The sequence below is a fragment of the Mustela lutreola genome, chromosome 7, assembly GCF_030435805.1.
Source record: "Mustela lutreola isolate mMusLut2 chromosome 7, mMusLut2.pri, whole genome shotgun sequence".
In the NCBI taxonomy this organism is placed as follows: domain Eukaryota; kingdom Metazoa; phylum Chordata; class Mammalia; order Carnivora; family Mustelidae; genus Mustela; species Mustela lutreola.
Genome location: NC_081296.1, coordinates 151,348,568 through 151,367,800, shown reverse-complemented (window position 1 = coordinate 151,367,800; position 19,233 = coordinate 151,348,568). Strand labels below are relative to the sequence as shown.

At 52.4% G+C, this 19,233-nt stretch overlaps 2 protein-coding genes across 2 annotated transcripts in view; one reads left to right on the top strand and one right to left on the bottom strand.

The window, feature by feature from the left end:
* Positions 1-4,264, bottom strand: part of TDRD9 (tudor domain containing 9) — an 83,396-nt gene extending 79,132 nt beyond the window's left edge. The window contains exon 1 of the mRNA XM_059183284.1: positions 4,164-4,264. The gene's annotated coding sequence lies outside the window, so the exon portion shown is untranslated. The remainder of the gene's footprint in view (positions 1-4,163) is intronic.
* Positions 4,265-10,341: 6,077 nt separating this feature from the next.
* Positions 10,342-12,120, top strand: RD3L (RD3 like). Its single transcript, XM_059183285.1, has 4 exons — positions 10,342-10,516; positions 10,675-10,777; positions 11,161-11,466; positions 11,804-12,120. Exons 3-4 carry the CDS (start codon positions 11,168-11,170, stop codon positions 12,099-12,101), a joined length of 597 nt encoding a protein of 198 aa, XP_059039268.1. The 5' UTR covers positions 10,342-10,516; positions 10,675-10,777; positions 11,161-11,167; the 3' UTR covers positions 12,102-12,120.
* The last annotated feature ends 7,113 nt before the right edge of the window (positions 12,121-19,233 follow it).

The following is a 19,233-nucleotide window of genomic DNA, read 5'->3' as shown; positions in this document are numbered from 1 at the left end:
TTTCAGACGCAGTTGCATGTAGCCCCCAGGGCTCTTCACATCACGTGCCTCCGTCATGCCCGTCACCCGGTTACCCCGATCCCCCACCCACCCCCTCCAGCAACCCTGTTTGTTTCCCAGAGTTAAGACTCTCATGGAGAATCCTTACGGTATGATTATATAAATTTCCAGAGAACACAAATCTATAGGAAAACATCACGTTACCTTGGGACATGAGCAGGAGTGTGTTGCGGGGTGAGGGGTGGGGAGAGGCAGGAGTGACAGATTCTAAAAGAACATGAAGACACTTGCAGGGGGAGGAGTACGCGTGCTACCTTGCGCTGACGGATTCATGAATGTGTACCTGCGTCAAAACTTACCAAATTGTACTCTTCTGTACATAGTTTATTGTGTGTTGATTATACCTTATTACAGCTATTTTTAAATTAAAAAATATTTTTTAAAAAGAGTCTCTTGGGGCGCCTGGGTGGCTCAGTGGGTTAAAGCCTCTGCCTTCGGCTCAGGTCATGATCCCAGAGTCCTGGGATCGAGCCCCACATTGGGCTCTCTGCTCCGCGGGGAGCCTATTTCTCCTCTCTCTCTCTGCCTGCCTCTCTGCCTACTTGTGATCTCTTGTCTCTCAAATAAATAAATAAAATTCTTTTTAAAAATTTTAAATTAAAAAAATATAAATAAATAAAAATAAAAAGAGTCTCTCGTGGTTTGTCTCCCTCTCGGACGACTTTCCATCCAGTGTTCCTGCCCTTCCCCGATGCCCCTCTGTGCTGTTTCTTATATTCTACATGAGTGAAACCACATGATGATTCTTTCTCTGACTTATGTTGCTCAGCACACTACCCTCCAGTTCTATCCACGTCGACGTAAATGGTAAGTAAGCCCTCCTTCTGTTGACTGATATTCCGTTGCACATATGGACCACAGCATCTTTCTCCACTCATCTGTGGATGGACGTCTGGGCTCTTTCCACAGCCTGGCTATTGTGGACGTTGCTGCTATAAACATTGTGGTGCACGTGCCCCTTCAGGTCACTGCATCTATAGCTCTGGGGTAAATACCCAGTAGTGCGATTGCTGGGTCGCAGGGCAGCTCTATTTCCAACTTTCTGAGGTCCCTCCACGCTGTTTTCCAGAGCGGCTGCACTGGCTTGCATTCCCGCCAGCAGTGTAGGAGGGCTCCCCTACAAATAATTTTTAAAACCACTTACTTAGATCAAGTAAAATCTGTATCCCAGCAAGATCAAAAGTACTAGGAAACGAGGTATTTTGTAACTGGATATAGCCTGTGCTGCAGCACTGGGACTGGAGGTATGGGTGTGAGCTCCTGGCTGTGACACAGACCAGCCCGGAGACAGGCAGGACAGCTGTGCGTACACATGCGCGCACACACACGTTAACTTCATCTCTCTTCCCCGGGGCTCCAGAGGCACCTCAAAACGTGGGGCCACAGCTTCCTGCCTCCTGCGGCCTTCTCCTCCCTCGCCCCGGATCCAACCCGTCGCCACACGCTGCGCAGTTCTTCCCATGCCTGCCCCTCCCCCTCCTGCTGTCATCACGACCGAGTCTCCCCTGGGCAGGACCACCCCTCCTAACTCCCCTTGGTCTGTTCGGACCCCCCAATAGGACAACGGCGGTCTTCCCGAAACACAGTTCTAATCATACAACATCCCCCTCCTCCTCTCACGCTCGTCCCAGGATGAACCTAGAACCTCTAATGGCCTCCCACTACTCCGAGTATCAAGACTAAAACTCCTAGCTATGGCCACAGCCTCTGCCATCAGCCGTGCCTCTCTCATCCAGCCCCATCCAGTACAGCTGCACTGGTTCCCTACTGCTCCTGCATAAACGAAGGGGCTTAAAACGACACAGTCTCACAGTACGGAAAGTCCGAAGTCCAACATCCATCTCACTGGGCTAAGCTTGAGGCGCCGCACGGATGGCTGCTGCACGGACAGTTCTGGATGGATGGTTCCGGGAAAAATCTGTTCCCGTACCCGCTCACCTTCTGGACGTGCCTGCATTCCTTGGTCTGTGGGCGCCTTCCTCGAATCACTCCAAACCACGGCTCCCACCATCACATCTCCTCCGACGGACTCTGACCCTCCCACCTTCCTTGTGGAAGAACTCTGTGACGACCCTGGGCGCCCCCCGGGGCGATCACACCATCCCAGCTGCCAGGTTCCTTTTACCCTGGAAGGTACCACAGTCACAGGTTCAAGGAATTGCGAAGAGGACCTCTTGTAGGGGTATTATCCAGCCTACAACTGACCATGCCCAGGCCTGCCCACCTCCACCGTCGACTCTCAGCAACAATGCCTGATTGAGGGCCGGAGCCCCAGGCCTCCCCGTCACAGACTGCACATGTTCCCTCCGCCCTGACCCCCGGCCCACCCCGGTAACTCCTATCACCCTTCAGCTCCAAGCTCAACTCGTACAGAACCCTTGTCTTGGGCCCCCGTAGAGCTGTCTTTCAGAGCATTTATCTCCAAAAGTGTGTGTCTGGGTGACTACATGATGAAATGGTAATCTCCGGGGAGGGCAGCCCAGGTCTTACTACTCAGCATACCTCTATGACCCCATACAGGCCCTGGCGCACGCCTTGACCAATCCTTGTTGCTGAATGAATCCTCTGGATGTAGTCAAAGCTGTCATTTATGTGACTGCATAGTGAAAAGCTCCAAACATGAGGCGGCCAGGGACAGAGAAAACAAACAGCTGCTCCAAACACTAAATATTAACCCAAATCAAAAGTTACTAGAGCAGACATTTCCAATTACAGGCGCTCACTGGAACCCTGCTAGCTCAGACAGGGGCGCTCCCACGGGGCCGGCTCCAGGACCAGCTCCAGGACCAGCAGCCGGTACGCCCCAGGGTCAGTACATATGGTGGAACCAGAAGGATCACATCACAGTCATCTGAAAACTAGTAAGCTTCCCCAAATGGAAAGAGGAGATGATGGGTATCTTTGCACGGCAGGACATTGCTCTCCCAGGCTTCTACGGAAGCTGTGTCACAGTCCAGAACACATCCCCTGTGCACTGGCAGTTAAGAGACCTCCAAGGCTTCCCACAGGCATGCAGCAAAGCAATCGGCCTTCTCACACGTACAAGTCTGTAGTTCCCTTAGCGTGAGTAAGGACTGGTCAAGGTGCACCACGTTTTGAGCCACCCTTTCTGGTGACAGTACGGCAGACTTGTCCGACAAACATTCCTCCTCGGGGCAACTGAGGGCAGGAGAGGAAATACTCTACTGCGAAGGGCACCTGGCGGCGGGGCCCGCAGTAGGGAAGCCCACGGTGCGGCCACAACCCAGGGAGGGAGGAACAGGACCCCACGCGCTCCTGCTGTACGCCGAAACCCAGGCAATGGGAAGGTGACCCGGATACAGTACGGGGACCCACACGACGAGAAAACAGAACTAAGTGAGACTTGCGGCACAGACAATGGCTCAGGACTTTCTCAGAACTGGGGAAAGATACCAACATTCTGCACCCTCCAGAAGCCCGAGCAAATCCCAAGAAGGACACAGATGAATGCGCTGTCACATATGCACTGAATTGTGCAGTTTTTGAGAAGAAAATGACTCTAACCCCCGCGTCTGCCCAAGTACGAGGAGGTGCGTACAAAGGGTAGAAGGAAAGGAGACAGAGCTGCTTCCTGAGCTGACAGGAAGTCTGTGAGAAAGCAACACGTCGAACACTGACTTCTGTCGCACACGCTGGGCCCAGGGCTAACCAGCCGCCAGCTGAGGAGGCGACACCGCGCCCTCGCAGAAAGTGAGCAGCTTACCCGGACTCGCCAGCTACAGCCAAGTGGGGAGAAGCTGTTCAGAAGAAACTTTCACTTTATACAGTTTTAATATGTTTGTTGTTTTAAAAAACTGTAGTCATTTTTAAATGAAAATTTTAGGCAGTTGTGGCGGGTGCCCAGTTGGCTCCGTCAGTGCCGTGAGCAACTCCTGACCTTGGGGCTCAGCACCAGTCCTTCTAAAACAGAGACTCTTTAGAAACTATGTTTAAAAGAAAAAAAATGATTTACAACCCAATATACACTCCCCCTGAATTAACTAGCCATATGCATTCTTTCTTGAGGGCACAGTACATCTGCTACAGACTTGACAACCGCAGTGTCTACCTGTGACCGGCTGTGCACACGCAGACGCACTCACCTGGGCCGCGGGCCGGCTGCTCCCCGCCGCACGCGTCCAGTTCTCGCGCTTCCCGCTGCCGGAACTCGGCGATGTACTCCACTCCCGAGCCCCTCCGGCTAAGCGGCCTGCGAAGAACATGCAGTCAGTGCACCGCGTCCGCGGAGCCAAGGAGCCCACGCGCCCCGGGTTCTCGAACGGTTCCTTCTGCCTCGCGTCCCGGAAGCAAGCGGCGACGGTCCACCGGCCACCGCGAGCGCCGCGTCCGCTCGCCCCTTAGCGCAAATTCTAACGGAGGAACCTGCTTCCTCCTTCGGAGTGAGGAAAGAGGAACTCTCCGGTCGCGGCGGAGAGCGGGGAGTGGCAGGAGCACCCGTCTTCCTGAGCGGCCATCCGCCCGTGTTGCAGGCCAGCGCACTGCGCTCACTCAGCCGGCGCTCGCTCCCACACGCCCAGCTCAGGCGAGGCCCTGCCTGGCCACGAGACATGCAGGAAACAACACAACGTCCTCGCCCTCAACGAACCGTCCCTCCAGTGCAGGAGCCATCACACACACGTCCTCGTTAGTGACGGGGCATTTGAACGGGACTCCAGGGTGGAAGGGCCCAAACACGAGGAAAGGTTAAGACCTGAAAACCACGTCCGGCAGAGAGCCGAGCTCGGCCACGGCGCGCTCCCACTTACTACGCATCTCTGCAAGGACTGTCATAGCTGTTTCCGTACTAGCAGGTAAAAACATCCAAGATGTTAAGAAAAAAAAAAAAGGACAACTGCAAAACGACATGCAAAAGACACTATGAGTTCTGACACGTTCTCAGTACTTCATGCCCCTGCTGTCACAGAGAAGACCATACAATACCAAGTCTTGAAGTAGAAGATTTACTTTAATAAGATGCTACTTGCATTAAATTCTACTTTCCGCCGGACAGTCATGGCTAACCGCGGCATTCCTTTGGTTACCATTTACCTGACACTCATTAATCAAATTAGTATTCAGGGCGGACTCCACACCAGGCACTGTCGTAAGCTCTTGGGATAAGGCAGCCCCGGGGATGCCTGGGGGCCTCCGTCAGTTTAGTGAAGACTCGATTTCTGCTCGGCTCACGATCTCAGGGTGGTGGCACCAGGCCCCACACTGAGCCCCACACTGAGCCCCACACTGAGCCCCACACTGGGCTCCACACTGGGCACAGAGCCTGCTGAAGAGTCTCTCTCCCTCTGCCACCGCTCCTCCCCCCACCCCCAAAAAGCAGCTGGCAGACGGTCCTCATGGAGCTTCCAGTCTAGTCAGGAAAAGAAAAATAAAGGCAAGCACAGTAGGCTAGACAGAGAGCAGTCCAACCAGGAGACGAGACGCTGGGGCGGCTGCCACGTGACCCATGCTGAGCTGACATCAGAGCGAAGACGGGCAGCGAGAGGAGGGCCGTCACCCCACGGAGGGGCGAGGGCTCCTGAGGGACAGCGGCGGGAAGCCGGAGCCCGGGACAAGCGTGCCACCGGAGTCAGGACGCCGAGGAAGCCAGCAGCAGCGGGGAAGCCCAGAGGTACAGGGAAGCGGGGTGTTTCCTGGGGACGGTGGGGCAGGCTGCCGGCAGGCACTGGTGACAAAGAGTGTGACTCCTGCTCTAAGGGCCAGGGGCTCTAAGCGGGGACGGAGAAACAGCAACACCGAACTCCTGTTCGAGCGGGCTGGCTCACGGCCACAGAAGCCGGGTGAGGTGGCCCGGGACGACGCAGCCAGAGCGGGGAGAGCACCGGACACCCTAGCTCAACAACCCAGGCCAGAGACAGGCAGCCCAGACCAGAGCCGCGGCAGCTGAGGGGAGCCGTGGATGCTGGTGAACTAGGTCCTTGCGAGAAAGCAAGAGTCAAGAATGATCCCCTGGTCGGCACTGCTGGGAAGACCAGACGTGTGGGCTGCACCCGTGCCCGCAGGATGACGCAGGGAGACGGGGAGCCAGACCAGCAGCCCGAGCATCGAGCAGGCCACCGGCGGTGCACCTGCCACCGTTTAATTCTGCTGTCCCCTGAGCTGAACTCACCGCAGGACCCAATGTAGACACGGGTCCTGGCATAGAGCACCCCGGAAGTGCTCTTGGGGAGCAAGAAAAGGGACCCCAAATGCTCAAAGTGCTGGCAGTCCCCAATTTTTCTCTTTTCTCCTTTCTCTATGTTCCAGGGCTCAGCAAGAGCCTCAGGCTCTAAGGAGGGTAAACCCCATCTCCCAGAGGATAGGGAAGACCCTTACTCCTCCGGGGTCCTCCCACTGCTTGACCCCAGAGGTGAACGCAGGCAGCTGCCCTGGCAGGAAGCGCAGGGTGGAGCGGAGCAATGAAAGACCGAAGAGACAGGAGAGCCTCTGGGAACTCGAGACCCACCCCCCAAGGCCGTCCATAAGCTAGTGGGCTCGACTGGAGGCTGGAGGCTGCGGGAGCATGCGCAGACCGCAACAGCCCCCCCCCCCCACCCCGGACTGAGGACCCAGGACTGAAGTACACAACGGCCAGCAGGTGGCACCACGCGGGACAGACACAAGGGAACCCCGAACCCGGCAGCTGGGAGAACTCGCCCCCGGCACAGAGCTGCACTCGCCAGAGGATTTAAACAAACCCCAGGGCCCATCACATCAAAACACCCAGGACACACACAACTACTTGGCATGCGGAGAACGTGGAAAATCTGCAGAACGGAGCAATGACCACTCGGTTTAGCTACTGGCTCTCCAGTTTGGGAACCCTACACCTCACACCAACCTCAGATCAATTCCAAACGGGTTCGAACCCCAGGTACTTGTGGTTTTAGGCCTGTAAAGCTAATGTTCTCCAACATTCGAGAACTTTGGAGTAGAGAAGGCCTTCCTGAACAGGGGCACGAAAAGGAAAAGTCAGAAAGGACCATATCAACAAACTAAATGCCGTACAAGCTGACGAACGACGTCTCTAGCAAGGCTGAAGGGCGAGAGCAAGAGCCACTCACAAAACACCCACCGCCCGCGGCCCTGAGTACACCAGCAATTCCCGCAGATCAGGAACATTCGCACAACCCGATATAAACGCGACTTTTTTTTTTTTTAACATTTTTTTATTTATTTACTTGACAGAGATCACAAGTAGGCAGAGAAGCAGGCGGGGGGGTGGGAAGCAGGCTTCCCGATGAACAGAGAGCCCGATGCGGGACTCAATCCCAGGACCCCGAGACCATGACCTGAGCCTAAGGCAGAGGCTTAACTCACTGAGCCACCCAGGCGTCCCTATAAACGTGAATTTTAACTTTAAAAAGTGTATGCATCTGTGTATTTTTAAAATATTAAGAAAAAACATACCGGGAAAAGAAATTTAACACAGTTTTAGTGTCTCCTTAAAAATTAACTGCATCTTGGGCACCTGGGTGGCTCAGTCATTAAGTCTCTTGCCTTCAGCTCAGGTCATGATCCCGGGAGTCTGCTTCTCCCTCTCCCACTCGCCCCGCTTATGTTCCCTCTCTCGCTGTCTCTCTCCTCTGTCAAATAAATAAATAAAATCTTTAAATATAAAAAATATTAACTGCATCTTTTTTAAAGACATATTTATTTACTTATTTATTATTTATTGGGGCGGAGGGGCAGAGAGAGAGCACCCCTGCTGAGCATGGAGCTGGACGCTGGGCTTATCAACCCTGCTATCATGACCTGAGCCAAAACCAGGCACCCCTTAACCGCATCTTTACCAGCTAATAATCCAGAACTTTAAATCCAGTAGCAAAGGAATTTATTTTATTTTTTTTTTTTTTTTGCTCTCAGTGTCCTTACAGTGATGAGTCTTCCCTTCACTGCTATCAGATGCTGCTGGACACCGCGTGAGAAGACAATGACAAAGACCAAAAAAGAAACTGACCAGCTTCATAGTTTTAAATTTTATATCTTCCACACAAAATATCCTAAGGTAGTAACTCATTAGAAATGACTCATTTATTCAACTTACTAAAATATTTAAAATCCAAGTTAATCTGATCACAGCCTGACAGAGAGGAGCAACACAAAGGCGCTCTCTGGCCCTGATCTACCAGTACTTATACCCCCCATCTCCGTCGTATGGTAGGAGCGTGACCAGAGTACTCGGGCTCTACTTCAATCAAACAATCTCGGGATCTAGGACAGAAAAAATACAATGGATAATACGATACCAGTAGTGTACCCGGAGTACGACAAACACAGGTTTCTACAAGCAACACATCAGAGGAAGGTGTCCCAAATGTCAGCTGACTCCTAAGGAAAGCTCCGCGAGGGTCGGACGTGCGCAGTCGTCCCAACGGCAAGACAGGTGCTAAGAGGAAGGCGGTCTTGGAGAAGCTCTCTGTGCAGTAGCTCAGTTCTCTTCAAATCTCCATTCAAAGGACTCCCTCTCCCCAAAAAGCCCTCCTCTGACCTCCACATGGAACTGGGACGGGCCTCCAGTGGGTTCGCCACCCCCAATCTGTGATCAGCTGACTGACGACTCAGGTGCTCCTCCTTGGCTCCCCACTGGAAGGTGGGCTCCGCAAGGGAAGAGACTAGGTCCTCCGGTGTCCCTGGGTCCCCAGCCAGCATCAGGCCACCCACAGGCAGCAAGCACGTGCTGCGCGACGGGAAGCCAGCAATCCCAGCGGAGGGCGGGGCACAGCCTGCTCAGGAAGTAGAAAGCAGGGCGGAGAGCGAACAAGAACACGGACCAAACTTGCTAGAGGTTCAAAGGAACACCAGAGCCAAGGAAAACAGGCTGCTGTCTCCCTCCGACGGAAGAAAACTTAGGTGACTTTAAACTGGGTCCTGGAAAAAAGAATTATGATGCGGGTAAATGGAAAAGAGAAAGAGAATAAACATCTCAAAAGACAGAGTCAGTGTGAGCCCCTGAGACGGTCCGCGTGGGCTCGGGAGGCATCAGGACACGCTCCGGGGCAGAGCAAGCGACAACGCAAGACAGCACGGAGCCCCAGAAAGAAACCGGGTTCATGTTCCATACCCGATCTCGGTCTGATAGCTGTTCTTACCACCTCAGAGACCAAAACTTTAGGAATTAAAGCAGTAACGAGGTTATTCAAAGGGAGACAGGTCAGGATTCTTCGTGACTTTGACAGAAAATCTGGTAGGACACTTGTGTCGTGATAAACTTTCCTCTCCTCTCCTTCTCATACTCCCCACAATGTGATGTGAAATCCTTCTCGTTGACGAGAACACGGGCTGACACCGGCTTTTCTCACATGCAAGCTGCAGCACCTCCGGGCTGACCACACGCGTCAGTCCTGATCAGGCATGACATTCGGGTCTGATGTAAACCCTGGCTATTCTTCATGGTTCACTTGTCGGAAAAGGCAACCGAGAAACAAATGTTATAAAAGGAAAAGCCACTATGTAGTCACTTACCAGGGAACTGGAGAGCGAGAGGCCCGTCCGCTCCTGAGCACGACCACACGCCCCCGACCCGCGCGCCGCCGGCCAGGAGCATCCCGTCGGCGTCTCACCTTCAGCTCCAGGAGAGCGCCCAGGGATGTTCGATCTGCCGTAGGGAATCGTAAGACTTTGTTTTCAACTCCGTACGTTCTTAGATCTCTAATCTTTCCCTAACCTTAATCTACTACTGCTATGTTTTTAAAGAAATTATAAAGTATATTTTAGGAGTCACCTACTTCAGCATTTATGTCCTCTGGCATTATGACTTGCTTAAATACATAAATTTAACTACTATTTAGAAAAAGAAACAGAATGAGTATAAAAAATAACCTTTACTAAATGTTTCACAAGGCAGATACCAGCATTCTTTCATTTTTTAAAGATTTTATTTGACACAGAGACACAGAACACAAGCAGTGGGAGCAGGAGAGGGGGAAGCAGGCTCCCCGCTGAGCAGAGAGCCGGATGTGGGGCTCGATCCCAGGACCCCAAGATCATGACGTGAGCCAAAGGCAGACACTTAACCCACTGAGCCACCCAGGCGCCCCCAGATAAAATAAGCCTTCTTTGCCTACTTTGCTCAATCACAACAAATGTTCTCAAAATGGGTATTTCACAAATCATCAAGACTGTTTTTCCTGCTTTCAGGGGAGGGGACAGTGACCTGGCTTCTAGATGGCCTGCGAGGTAAGCTGAAGAATAAAGGCAGCGAGGTTATTTTTAGCGCTCTACAGGCATAAAAATACAGCACGAAACTGTGACCTACAGCTACGCACGGCAGAGCAGCCACCACGCGACCGTCTCCCCGTAGCCGGGGGCGCATCCGTGCTGCCCCACACTGTCGCTCCCGTTTCGTTACCAAACAAGTCGGAGCGCGTTTAGGACCAGAGCCCACTGCTGCCGGCATCTTTCTCAAACAGACAGAGCTACATTCAGAAGGTGGACTGTTCTGTGTAATTCGTGCAGAATAGTAAGTTATTTTTGTCATTTCGTCTAGCTCACTTACAAGGTGAATTAATGAGCATTCTCTCTAAATGAAGACATCACAACCTCATTCCTAACACAGAAGCTTATTTATTTCAAATACAGCTTCTGTGGGTAAATAAGGGGGCTCCCTCCTTCCAACAGGGGCCACAGCCAGGAGCCCAGCGCACGCCTGAGTGACCACAGCTTCACCGCCAAGTCAAGCAGAGTCCCTGGGAGCACCACCACAGCGGACCCAACGCACCAGGTACGCTCGAAACCCTTTCTGCACCAAACCTCGGTCCGAGGGGCGCTTCCAGATAGCACTTCCTCTCCGTTCATGTTTTAAAGCCTCCTAAGAACTTTTAATAGCAAGTGTCAATGTTATTTTCAGAGAACGTTCAGTCCCCAGATCATCTCTGACTGGGTAGATTTCGTTGCTGCTTAGCCACGTAAATGTATTTTCAAAGCTTGGTTTTTGGTACTGACCTAGTTAGAAAACGCAAAGCTTTAATCCACGCTCTAATCTCATTCTGACCTGCATACCTAACCAGTGAAAAACCCATACACTTTTCTGGCAAATTTATTTGCTCTTTGCTCATCAGAACCACAACGTTTGGTGCAAATAAACAAGTGAGAATATTTCCACAGGCTAAAAATGCCACTTTTTGGCTGGATGAAGTGGCCAAAATATGATTCCTACAAACCCACACACTACCCTGGCTCCGAAGCCGTGACGAAGACTCTGCTTCGGGAACTGAAATGGCATCTGCAGGAGCGAGAGAGATTAATACAAGAGATCGAAAATGAACAGAAAGTGAGAAAAACAGGTGTGGATTACAGCTGGCTGAGAAACTACCAGAATCCCTACGCGACCATCCCAGCTACCGAACAAAGACAACTTGAAGTCCTTTGCTCCCAAGTTCAGCCTTGTCAAACTGGAACTATTCTCAGCAGGTAAAAATACTATGTTCTCTTTTATGGTATTTTGCTACTGTAGAGTCTAAGTTCCTCATACAGCTAGACTGGAAATTGTATTCTATCATGTAAATTCTTTAACAGTGGGTATCAAAAACCTAGAACCAAAATCCCCAAGGACAGACTGGCTAAGAAATATTTTTAAGTCATATGCAGAATTTCTTTACTAAGATGCATAATTTTAAAGGAATACGCAGATTACGCAAACAGCAAGCAACTACTGTAGGATCACGGTATTTAGGCTGTATTTTGCAGATACACAGAAACGACAAAAGAAAGTCTCTGAACTGAATAATCATTACTGGTTTCCCCACAGATTTCGAGAAGTTTTAGCAGAAAACGATGTGCTGCCATGGGAAATAGTCTACATCTTCAAGCAAGTTCTGAAAGACTTCCTAACCAGTCCTAGCAAAGGTAACCAGCAAGAAGGCCCAGAAGAGTCAGGGGACACAGACCGTCCTGTTCCGTCTGTGATCCTGGGCACAAGCTCCAGGAGTTCCGATAAAGACGAAATACCCACGATTTCCAGCTACGTGGACAAAACCACAAAGAACAAGTTCCCAGTGTTCTCACATAGGATATGGAACCTACCCTATTATTACCCATCGAGTTAAGTTACTTATAACCGGAAGAGTTTTTATGGCCCTCTTTAGAAGAATTCTTAGTATTAAGAATATGAAAAAGTGATGTGATTTCACGTTTCTCTGTTGCAAAGTCAGATGTTAAGTCGTGTTTAACTGCGCGTCCCATGTTTTAAATAGTGTCCCGTTTTTACCCACTCTAAGAAGGCGATGTTTCATTGAACTGTATACTTTTAACTAAAATGATTCCTACACATTTTGAAAAAAATGTTTGAAGTATTTTCTTATACTTCAAACATCTCACAGGAACAAGTATGGAATTGGACAAATTCTGTGTGAAAATTAGACATTAACCTTTTATCCTGAAGCTACGCAGAGAATAAAACAAGTGACTGATGGGAATCGGACTTTACACTGTAACACAGAACTGACTCGAGCTCAGTCATTCTCCGCAGGGAAGGGGAGATGGGCTGTGACAGAGGAAATCATGTGCAGTTTAAAGACTAAGTTAGGTGTTTTACTCCGACATTCAGATTTGTTACAAATTACATTTTTAATCCCAATTAACATTATGGGAAAGTAAAAAAAAAAAAAAAAAAAAAAAGAGCTCTATATGGTATCAATAAAAAGAGACAGAGTGGGTTCATTAAAAATAGCAAATATTCTGGGGGGCCTGGGGGGGCTCAATCCGCTAAGCCTCCGACTCTTGATTTCAGCTCAGGTCATGATCTCAGGGTCATGGAGTCGAGCCCCAGGTCAGGCTCCCTGCCAGGCACGGAGCCTGCTTAAGATTCTCTCCCCTCCCCCCCACCCCTCCAGTTCTCTCTGAAAATATAGCAAATATTCAGTATACAAAATTCAGTATTTTATAATTTCATTAAAGTAAGGAAACTAATCTTTGGATTAACTTTTTTTTATAAAGTCCAAGAATCTTTATCATTCTTAAAAATTAAGTCCAAGGTACCCAATATTTACAACTTTATATTTGGAGATTTGTTTTTTCCCCTCTAAAAGAAAACTATTTAAGACTAGAATTCAGTATCTGCTCCAAAAAAACCCTTCTGACTTGTTTGTTCCTGGCCTCTTGGCCAACAGCTACACCATTCTGAAAGGGCCTCCGTTTGGTCTTTAATCCTGTGTCATAAATGATGTCAGCCGGACCAGAGTTTAATAAGACAAGGTAAGTGGAAACACAGCCCTAAGTAGATCTAAAATAAAGACACCTCTCGCTCCTCCTCCCTTTTGATTGTTTTCATGAGCGAACTATGACTCTCTAATCACTATAAAAGCCTCAGAGTAGGGATGCCTGGGTGGCTCAGTTGGTTGGACGACTGCCTTCCGCTCAGGTCAAGATCCTGGAGTCCCGGGATCGAGTCCCGCATCGGACTCCCAGCTCCATGGGGAGTCTGCTTCTCTCTGACCTTCTCGCTCATGCTCTCTCTCACTGTCTCTCTCTCAAGTAAATAAATAAAATCTTTAAAAAATAAAAAAATAAAAATAAAAGCCTCAGAGTAGAAACTGCTTGTGGGAGAGCCAAGTACCCCCAGAACCCCATAACTGCTTACTGTCCAGTGAACACAAGATAAACAAGAGTTTTATTATTACTGCCTCAACGGTGGTAACAAAATTTCTGCTTTAAACAGGGATGGGGCACCTGGGTGGCTCGGTGGGTTAAGCCTCTGCCTTCGGCTCAGGTCATGTTCCCAGCGTCCTGGGATCCAGCCCCACATCGGGCTCCTTGCTCAGCAGGAAGCCTGCTTCTCCCTCCGCCATTCTGTCTGCCCGTGAACTCGTGCACGCACACGCTCTCTCTCTCTGACAAATAAATAAAATCTTAATAAATAAATAAATAAATAAACAACAGGGAGTCTGTGACATGTGGCACTAGAACTGGCCACCTCACCCCACCCCATTAGTGAACACACACCACAAAAGGGCCCCAAACGCTCCTTTCTCCCCACAAAGCACCTCCATCAGCCGCCACACAAAAGACGACCAATCCCACCACCCTCCTGAGAGGACCCACGGTCCCTGCCCGCCGTGAAGAAGAGGACTTTGTTAAGTCCCTCCCGTCCGAAGCTTCCCGCAGCGGCGGAGGCGGCAGGCAGCTAGTGACCCTCCAGCCCCGGAGGAGCACGACCCCCACACTGCCCCAGGTCCCCACGACACAGTCGCTTAGCTCCACAACCAGACGTTCAGGGCAGCGGAAGGAACGCACGGCATCATGGTATGCAAAGCCTCCATCTCTCACTTCACTCGGACAATGACCTAATAACCACATTTCCTGCGAGAGCACAGGGGGGAATTTAAAACTACAGTTGTTCTGAGAAAACCTACAAACCAAATAGGAATTTTAACACAAGTAACTTCCAGAATATTAACAGCCCGCGCTCTACATGCTGGGCTGCTTCCAGTCCGCAAAGCCGGCCAGAAGATGAAGGTCAAAGGGGGCGGGCGGGGGCGGTGGTGCAGATGGGGAGTTAGACGGCCGAGTTTCAGGCCGGTTCTGCAGAGACAGAGCCTGGCTCAGGGGCTAAAAGCCTGAGCTGGGAAACCGTTAGCAGCCGCCGCCCCCGGCCCCGCCAGCAGCCGCGTAGGGGACACACGGCGAGCTCCGCGGAGTCCGCATCTGCAGCAAACCCGGCCGTTTAACCGTGAGGTCGCTCGGCCACGGGCCCGGCACTGTGTGGAGCGCGGCAGGCGGCCCCTCATCCAGTCCCTGACGGCACGCAACGTTATTCCCACTTGACAGATGAACGAGCGGCCTTGGACGCAGCCGCCGGCCTGTCCGGTGTCAGGGCACACCGGGCGGGGACACGCGTCTGTCGGGCCCCGCACGCCTCCAGCCCCGACTTCCCCTCTGAGCTCCAAAGGCGGTCAAGGGCCCACCTGACACCTCCTCTGGGATGGCCACAGGCAAGCAAAGACGCAGTTTTGCGCCTTCCAGTTTTCTGGAAGGATAAATAAAAACCAAGAAAGAAACAAAGGAGTCGACACACACGCACACAAATGAACACGCGGCTCTTGAAAACCTTCAGCTCGGAGGGAGCCGCCCGCGCCGGCCGCCCGGCTCTCCGCGCCAGGAAGCTCGGCTCCGTCCTGCGGGACGGGGGCCGAGAGCTCGTCACCCGCCAGACAGACCCGGGGCACACGGCAAGTGCTTCAGAGGAGGAAAAAGTGTTGAAAGAGATTGGAGAGGCGGGGAGAGGTGCGGGGGGCCTGCGGCTGCGGAGGCACCGGAGAGTCCGGAGAGTCCGTGAGAAGACGGCGAACGGGCCGGCAGGCGGCCGTGAGTCTCGGGCGACACCGGCCCGGCGCGGGGTTCTCCGGGTAGACGAGCAGGTGCGGAAGCCGCGAGGCAGACAGGAGCTCAGTGTCCTCCGGACACAGGGACAACGCCCACGGCCCGCGAGCGGCGGGAGACAGGCGGCCGCCAGACGGAGGAAGGCCGGCCGGGCCGCGACGGTCTGCGTGTCGGCCCGATGGCCACCGTCCCCGGTGGCTGCACGCCCGCCCGAAGACGCCGAGCGACCAAGGCTTACTCGGGAACGCGTGCGCTCCACAGACGGGGGCCACAGACGGTGACCGCACGGTGACTGCGCGGCAGGACCTGTGCGAGCTGCTGGATGAGCCGCTGCGGGCGAGAACGGAGGCGGCTTCCGCCACGGCCGGGCCACGGGGCCGGCGGTTCGTGCAGCGGCCAAAGCAAGAGCGGGGAAGGCTCCTCTGATCCGGGAAACCCGACAGCGCAGCTGCCAGGATGCTGAGATGTTCACCAGCCTGCCCGGCCGCTCACACGCGCGCACGAACCCCTCTGAGGGAAGTCCGCCGGGCGCGGGGGAGGAAGGCCGACCGCGCGCCTCGGGCCAGGAGTGGGCAGCGCACCCCAGTCCACAGCGGCAGGTCACCACGGCAGGTCGTTCATGCAAACAAGAGTCTGGGCTCCTACCCCAGGTCAGGCCCGGCGCTAGGAAGTGGGGACTTGGTGATCATCTGTTCCCTCAGGGAGCGCTTACGTGGGGAAAACAGCACAAAGCAGTCCACACAAGTACCGAGAGACGCGCACAGGGGTAGTAAGCAAGCTTGTTTACCGAGAGGAGGGACGGCCACCGGCGGGTTTTCCTGCGAGCCTTCCGGCGGCCCCGTCTCTCCCCCCTTTGTTCGCTCCGTCTTGTCAGTCTCTGCGCGTTCGAGGGCTCCCGGCCTGGATCCTTGGACCGTCTCCCTCAGCACTCGCCCGCTAGGATCCACCACCCGCAGTCTGGGGGAGCTCACTGGTCTCTAAGCCTTAAACCGCCAAACACCGGGCTCCAGCCAGGTCTCTGTCCTCACCGCCAGACCGCCTGCACTTACTGTCACCTACTGGTAATGTCAGGTCCAAGCGTTCGGATCAAACTCCTCCTGCAGCCCTGCCTTTCTCAGAAGACGGCAGCATGTCGCAGCTGCTCAGCCAGAGACCTTGGTGTCGTCCATGGTCACACGTGGTCCCCACTCCCGTTCCGTGTCTGATCCAGACGCAAAGCCCTCGCCGCCGCCTGAGGAACACACGCAGACCACACGCCCGCTTACCGCCTCCACGGTCCCAGTTCCGCTCTAACCCGCCACGCGCTCTCTGCTTGGAAGATGCGTTAGTGAGCGTCTCCGAACAAACAAAACCAACAGGACGCGCACATACACAGAGAGATTCGTTTTAAAGAATCAGCTGAGTGAAACCTGGGTGGCTCAGTTGGTTGAGCAGCTCCCTTCGGCTCAGGTCATGATCCCAGCGTCCAGGGATCAAGTCCCACATCAGGCTCCTTGCTCAGCTGGAAGCCTGCTTCTCCCTCTGCCCCTGCTGCCAGTCGGCCTGCCTGTGCTCGCTCTTGCTCTCTCGCTCTCTCTTTCTCTGGCAAATAAATAAATAAAACCTTAAAAAAAAAAAAAAAAAGAATCAGCTGAGCCGGCAGCCTGGAACCCCAGGAAGGGCAGCAGTCGGAGTCTAAAGGGACTTGGCAGAGTTCCTTCTTGCTTTAGGTCTTCCCTCTAGCCAGATCTTCAACTGATTTGATGAGGCCCACCTACAATCTAGAAAGCAATCTGCTTTACTAAAAATCCATCAACTTGAAGATTAATTTCATCCAAAAAACAGCTTCACAGAAACGTCCAGAATCATATTGGCCCAAATACAGGCATGATGGGTCAGCCACGCTGACACATAAAGGAAATGTCACAGAGGACACCAAGAGACTCTTCCCTGAGGTCCCTGTTTCTGCCCTAGGCCTGCTCTAGTCCATTCCACACAGCAGGGATCGTCAGAGTCCTAAGTCGTGTCACAGCTCTGCTCAAAACCCCAGAGTGCCCTCCAGCGGTTCTCAGTAGCCTCAGATGAAGCAGCCAAGTCCTCCCTGGTTTCAGGGACAGTTCCAGACCCAGGTCCGTCCCATTCTCTCTCACAGCCACTCCGCTCCGGCTGCACACAGACACTGAACACTCTAATTAATGGCAAAGTGACCTCCCAACTTAAATCTGCTAAAGAAACAATAAGGTCTTTAAAAAACCATGGCCTCTGTGAGTGAACAGAAAATAGAACCCCTGGAGAATAACACATCGTTAACACCTGTGCAAAGCCTACGCTCTGAGAAGCAACAAGGCAACAAGGGAAAAGTAAGATACTCTGAAGTCCAACATATCCATCCTCACAACACAGTAACCCAGCGATGGGGTAACTTTCTCAACCAGTTATCTGACCCTCAGCTATACCGTGCGACCTCCCTTGTCGGAAGGGCCAAGCCCGTGTCCCCTGACACAAAGCTCAACACAGCAAGCACTAAATCCACATACCAAGAAGGAAACACTGAGTTCCGTAAAAAGGAGCCACCAGATACACTGGTTTGAAATGGTGAGTTTCTACGGGAAAATTTTCTCTGGGAAAAAGTACACTTTAAGGTGTTAAAGGGCCTGATATGTTCTATTTCTCTCCTTTTAATGCTGGTGGTCACCACTCACACGACCTGTAAAGCCGATTTAACGCTGCTCATGTGGCCTGAACCCCGGAGTCGGAACACAAGCCACTCTTGCACTGTCCTCAGACCCGGCTTCACCATGGGACAGCCTGGGCTCGGGAAGCCTGTCTTCCTCTCCGCCAAGTGTTTTCTCACCAATGTCAAAACCTCACTCAAACCCTCCTTTCTGGAAAGACATCAGTCAACCAGCCAGTCACTGTGGTTGAGGCTGGTTTTCAGGTCAGCTCCCCCTACATCAATCCCAGCTCTACCACTGTATTCGTTTGCTGGGGCTGCCCTAACCGCGGCAATCCGGCAGTTCAGAACATACTCGTCACCTCACAGCTTCTGTAAATCACGACTTCAGGTAGACTCAACTAGGTCCTCTGCTTAGGGTCCCATGAGGCCAAAATCAAGATGCTGGCTGGGAGGCTCAGCTGGTTAAGCCTCTGTCTCTTGATTTTGGCTCAGGTCATGATCTCAGGTCCTGAGACTGAGCCCCACATCTGGCTCCACACTGATCATGGAGCCTGCTTAAGGTTCCCTCTCCCTCTGTCCCCCACCCCTACCCCTGCACTACCCCTCTCTCAAGAAAAAAAATAAATAAATAAACGTTGGCAAGGCTGCATTCACTGCAAGAGTCCCATTCGGGGTGCCTGGGTGGCTCAGTGGGTTAGGCCACTGCCTTCGGCTCAGGTCATGATCTCAGGGTCCTGGGATCAAGTCCCGCATTGGACTCTCTGCTCAGCAGGGAGCCTGCTTCCCCCGACCCCCACCTTTGCCTGTCTCTCTGCCTACTTGTGATCTCTCTCTGTCAAATAAATAAATAAAATCTTTAAAAAAAAAAAAAAAAGAGTCTCATTCAGCTTGTTGGTCAAGTTCAGTTCCCTTAAGTGGTAAGACGGAGGTCCCCATGTCCCTAGTGGCTGTCAGCGGGGACTCCGTCTGTGCTCCCGGCTGCCCACATTCTCCTCCTGTTTCCTTTGTGGCCCAGTCCAGCAGCAACTGGTCAAGTCTGGCTCACGTATCAAATCCCGCTTCTACAGCTCATGTGATTAGACAATCCAAGTACTGTCCCCCTATTTTAGGACCTATAACTTTAGTTATACCAGCAAAATCCCTTTTATCATCTGATATAAGGCAGTGACAGGTTCCAGTGTTATTTGGGGGGGGGGGGTGAACAT

What these genes read in the sequence shown, in the direction of transcription:
- RD3L (XM_059183285.1), top strand. Translation starts at nt 11,168, where the DNA reads ATGCCACTTTTTGGCTGGATGAAGTGGCCAAAATATGATTCCTACAAA. An exon ending in ACTGGAACTATTCTCAGCAG is followed by an intron (nt 11,467 to 11,803) that starts GTAAAAATACTA and finishes GTTTCCCCACAG; the next exon opens with ATTTCGAGAAGTTTTAGCAG.